This window comes from Malurus melanocephalus, unplaced genomic scaffold, assembly GCF_030028575.1.
Source record: "Malurus melanocephalus ecotype Western Australia unplaced genomic scaffold, MMel_1.1 scaffold_102, whole genome shotgun sequence".
NCBI lineage: Eukaryota > Metazoa > Chordata > Aves > Passeriformes > Maluridae > Malurus > Malurus melanocephalus.
In genome coordinates this window covers 532,156-537,449 of record NW_026623334.1, presented here as the reverse complement: position 1 = coordinate 537,449, position 5,294 = coordinate 532,156, and the positions used below count along the sequence as shown (strand labels likewise).

At 64.1% G+C, this 5,294-nt stretch overlaps 1 protein-coding gene across 3 annotated transcripts in view; it reads right to left on the bottom strand.

Moving 5' to 3' along the window:
• Positions 1-5,294, bottom strand: part of TBX1 (T-box transcription factor 1) — a 122,270-nt gene that overhangs the window by 17,829 nt on the left and 99,147 nt on the right. For 2 of the 3 annotated variants that reach the window (XM_057369048.1, XM_057369050.1), the window contains exon 1: positions 842-1,147. In XM_057369048.1, the coding sequence (XP_057225031.1) occupies positions 842-1,031 (190 nt within the window). In that variant the 5' untranslated portion in view covers positions 1,032-1,147. 3 annotated transcript variants of the gene reach the window in all.

The window sequence follows — 5,294 nt, the reverse complement described above, 5'->3', positions numbered from 1 at the left end:
TGCTATCTCTGCAGGCCTCCCTCGCCACACACAACTTGGGACAAAACAAACTCCCTCCTTTCACCCCCCATTACAAAAAACGGGGGGGAAAAGATTTAAAAAAAAAAAGAGGAGTGAAGGAACTCAGAGAAAGAAACCGGCTCTTATTTCCGTGTAGCTACGCTGCTGCAGGTAAAGTCTCTCGCCCTCGAGCCGCCGGGCTGTGGCTGACAGGGGAAGTCGGATCTGGTTTGGCAATGCCCCATTCCTTCCATCCCCGAACGAGAGAGGGGGAACAGGCCGGGACCAGAGCAAAGCTCCGGGTCCACGGCGAGGAGCACCGGGACGGCGCTGGCTGAGCAGCCCTCGGCCGCCGGCCCGAGCGGGCTTTGCAACTCATGACAGGCCGCCCCGGGGAACGGCCGTGTCCTTCGGATCCCCTCCGGTGCTGAAAGGCTCCTCGAGGTCCTGAGGATCTCTTGCGTTATTTCCAACGCAGCCCCCAGGCCGGACAGGGGCTGCAGAGCCGGTGGGAGCCGAGCCCCGGCCTGCCACTGTCCCGGGCACGGCCGGTGCTGTCGGGGAACGYTTCAGCACCTCCGAGAAGATGCGGGTCGCAGCGGTGGAGCCGTCGAAAGCTGCTTCCAGCCCGCGGGCAATGCCTTTCTCTAAGGGAGGGCTACAGCGGCTCAGGCGTGCCGGGAGGAACGGTAAAGCCCCCTCCRATCGGCCCCGCGGGCAGGCCGCGTTCTGCGCGCTGCCCCTAGCCCGGCTGCCGGCCTGGGCAGCGTGAAAACTCTCCGATGCGCGGTGGCCGGTGGTCCCGTYCCCGCAGCCCTGCGGGGCCCAGCGCGGCACTCACCTTCCATGTCCCTGGTGACGGTGCTGAAGTGCATCTTCTGCGGGCGGCAGCCGGGGCGGGCGGGCGCGCTGCGGCCACCGCGGCGCTCCTCCAGCGCTCCTTTCCCTGCTTGCTCGGCGGCGGCGACTGAAATCAGAGAGGCGATACTGAAAGCATTTGCCTTGGGAGACAGAGGGCTGTTTTCGTCCATAGGGGAGACACCAATGCAGGAGCAGCAGCCGCGGCAGCCTCCCACCACGAGCCCCCCCTCCCACCCCCTCACTCCCCTCCTTTCTACCGCACTATCCAGGGAGGTGCGAACGAGACCCCCTCCTTCCAGACGGGGGGCGTGGGGGGGGGGAAGTGGGGTGGGGAAGGGAAACTTAAAAAAAAATAAATCTAACAGAAAATAGCTTAAACCCTCTGCCCCCCCGGGAAGGACGCTGGGGAGCAAGAAACTTCCCCGGGGCCCTTTGTACAAAGCGCCGAGCACCGCAACAGCGAACCGAGCTCTGTCAGCGAGAGCGGACCGGGGGGCAACAAATAAAAAATCCCACGAATTTCTTTCCTGGGTTCTCAATTTCTCCCKCCCCCCAAGTTTGCTCCCTATGATTTATTAATTTATTTTCTGTCTTCCGTTCCCCTCAACCACCACCTCCTGCTTCTGCCCCCCTCGTCCCCTCCTTTTCTCCTGCACATAGGGAAAGTGTCTCCCTTATAGGCTCTTTCCCCCATTCAGTGGCTGGGAGGCGTCACATGGAAGCCAGGGGTGTTTGCCTGCAGAAGTGGCGGCGGCGGCGGCGAAAGCGAAGTGAAACTCCTGCCGAGACGGTGTCAAAGGGCTGGGGAGGCCCTTCCCCGCCTCCCGGGCACGGCGAGCAGCCGCCGGGAAGGGATGGGATGTGCTGCGGGGCGGGCGGAGGGGCCGGCGGTGTCAATCACGGCGCCGGGAGCCGGCAGACGGGAAGAGCCGAGCCGAGCCGAGCCCGGAGCCAGGCTGCGGATGTCCGGCACCGAGAGAAGGGATTGCTCTCTTCCTCCAGCTCGCATGCACCGCGGGGCTGGGGGCGACCCCAGGGCTCGGTGRCCGCGGGGACTCGCAGTCCGAGCCGCCGCAACAGGCAGGGTCTGGGCACGTCAGGGCGCGCTGCGGGCGCAGGTACCGCCGGCTGCTTCGTTCGGCCGGGGCCCCCAGCCGCGGGCCACCAAACCCCTAAAGCGCCCTTTGCTGTTCGAGCATTTCCTTCGCCAAAAAAAGCGGAAAAAACGGAAAGCAACGAGCAAGGYGGCAGGCGAACTCCCGCCCAGCCCAGCGTGAGAGCCCGCTCCGTCGGCCGCACCTGCACGGCCCGTCTGGGCCGGGAGCCCGAGCCTGGTTCCCGTTCCTGCCCCGGCGAAGACGAGGCGCTACTCACCGCCCGCTACCGGCCCCTCGGAGCGCCGCGGCGTTCCCCGGGCCCTTCCTTCGCATCGGCGCGGGGCAAAGCAACGCGCCCSCCCCGCCGGGTCCGGCCCGGCCCGGGTATCAGTACCGCGCTACGGTGCCGGCTGGAGCCCCGGTGCCGGTCCCTCCGGGCGCGTAGCTGCACCGAGGTCCCGGGAAAATGCCCCGATGGGGCGGGCGGAGCCGTGGGGCGCGCCGGTGGCTACCGTCGCGATGGGGGTTGCATAACCCGAGCGATGCGCGGAGAGCCGGAGTGAGCAAGCGGGTTATATATAGCTGCCCTGTCTGTAGCCTGCGGGGCTTGATTCTTCTGTTGAAATATTATCTTTGGATGTGGTAAAAATATTTGCAGAGAAAAATCTAGACTACTCTTACATATTTGAGCATATGTTCCTGCAGCTAACGGCATAAGGGCAGAGCGTGACATGATCGGTGTTCTGTTTCTTTGCCGCTGCTGCTGCTGYTGGCAGAGCGGTTCCCGGCCAGGGCAGCTTCTGTTCCGAGCTCAGGGACACGCCACGGAGAAGAGTATCCCGGTGCTGACCCGCACTGCTCGCCCGGTGGCAATAGAAGAAACAGGGGAAGGGATTTCGTTTGGGCTCCCGGGGCAATGTCGGAGGAAAGCGAGAAGCCGTGGGTGCGAACTCCAAGTCGCCTCCGGGAACACAAGGGCTGAATGCAAGCGGGACGCGGGGAACCTGTCCCTTCCCCAGGTGTGCCTGGCTCTGGACAGCCTATGTTCCAGGGGGAAAGGAAACATKCCCCCTGGAAATTAAGAAAAGACCCGAATCCAATGCCCCAGCAGAGTTTAGGGTTGCCGTCCGTGCCTTAATTGCCCATTTCTCTTTTCCTGCTCCTTTACATAAAGCTCCAGCTGTAAGTGACTCCACGTCGGGCACAGCCTGGGCGCGGACCGGTCCCTTGGCCTGTCCACCCGGTGGGCAGACGGGAGGTTGAGCGGTGCCTACCAGGAATAGGGAACCCGCCGGGAATCGTTATCGACCAGGAGGCAGCGGAGCAGGTCCCCGAAAAATCGGGGGAGCTGCAGCCCCAAAACCCCAAATCCCTGAGAGAAGACCCCACTGCCCTCCTCCCACATCCCCCGCCCGGTCTCGCAGCCACGCCGGGTTCCCACACGCGTGAGCAGCGCCGGGCAGAGCTGAGACGACGGAGGGGAAACCGGCCCCGGCTGCCCTGCGACAGGAATCTCGCAGCGACCCACCCGAAGAAGAGGGTGGCACGGCGCTGTGCAGCAAGCGAGGTCGACCCCTTTCCTGCACCCSAAAAGGGCCTATACCCAGAGGCCGAGTTTGACAGGCATCCCGAGGATGCATGTCCCGTTCCTCGACCGCTGCAAAGCGCATCCAGTCTCGACGAGGGCTTGCTAACCCGGGCGTTAAGCCATTATTGCTCTATCCCTGGCTCTGCATTCGTCCAGAGGACGGATGYGCGTGTTAGGATCGAGCCCAGAGATTCTGCTCCCCGCAGCTCACACCTCGCCCGAGCAGGTGGGAGAGGTCGAGGTTGTCCCGCCGCCTTTCCGCCGGGAACAGCTCCGCAGTGAGAAAACGCAGAGAGCTCAATGCGGAAGAAGGGTTGGGACACCTCTCCAACTTTCTCCTCATCCTCCGTGGACACACATCTGCTTCGTCCCGAAAAGCTCTAGCCCGACGGCTCAAAAGTCCGTTGAGGCACCAAGCGACTCGCGCGTTCCCCACGAAGGCAACCCCCAAATCCCGCAGCGGTTCCCAAAGCTGAGATCGCCATCTCCCCGCCGCTCCACCACCATCCCTGACCCCCGGCGAGGCTTCCCCCCGCAGCAGACATCCGCTGCAACCCCCGCCCCTGTTTGGGCCCCGCACCCCACAATCCTCCAGACCTTTCAGGTGTGGCGGGGGGGGGGGATATAGGTGGCTGCTGCCTTCGTCCTCCCTCGTAGGGGGTCTCCCCACCAGCACCGCTCCCCACGGGCCAGGCTAGATGCCCCGGTCACGGACATTCACACCGAACCATGGCCTTGTTGCTGCCAAGGTGCCCGGTCCCTCAGCCCGGGTTCCTCCGAGCACCCCGAACCCAGACTGTGTTACAGGTGCATCGCGGCCCCGATGGCTCTCCCCGCGCCCCCGGCTGGGACACAGCCCCGTTGTGCCGCCTTCCCTCCGTCCGCCCTTCGCACTCACCCCTCCGCCAGCATCTCTCCACTCGTCCCTCCCGCGATCCCTCCTTTCTGCCCGCTCCCCCGGCTCTTGCCCAGCCCCGCCGTCCCTCCCGCCCCCAACCTCTGCACCCCGGCTGGCCCCCGGTGAGCCCGGGCTTGCGGGGGGGCAGGGGGGCGCAGACTCTGAAGGGGAGCTGGGGGCGGCCCCGCACGGCCCGGCTCGGCTGGGCCTTGGCACGGCAGCCCCGGCTCCCCGCTGAGCCGTGGGGCAGCAAATAACTGTCGGGAGGACAGCGGCAACGAGCCGGGGCCGGGACCCCGCCGGGCCGGGAGGCGGCTCCGCACTCCGCGCACACAAGCGCACATGCCGCGTCTCCGTACGCTGCTCGCATCAGCAGCCCAGGAGCGGAGCCCCGGGCGGGCTCCGACGGCCGGCCCGGGAGGKAGAACCCCGCGGCCCCGCCGCCCCTACCCGCCGCGGCAGCACCGCCCGTGCAGCACGGGAAAGGCTGACGCTGCTTCGCTCATGGCGATTCTGCTGGAGAAAAAAACCCGGTTATTCTTAAGAGTTTCAACTAACGGGACCCGCGGACGTTTACGGATTCGTTGTAAGGATGGAAAAAAAAAAGGACTCCGGGATCTCGGCAGGTGAAAAAAGCCTGAAGTTCCCGCGGGTCCCAGGAAGAACRGGGATTTTTTGACGTCTAATTTGAGATCGTTATCGATGATTACTGTTCTTCTATTTACATCCACCCTCGTTTTTAGTCCGACTTACGGCGACTATTAGCATGACTTTGCAACTGACGTTTGAATCGAAATTAACGAATCTCTTAAAAAAATCATATGTGGGAAACACGTCTCACTGAAAGACA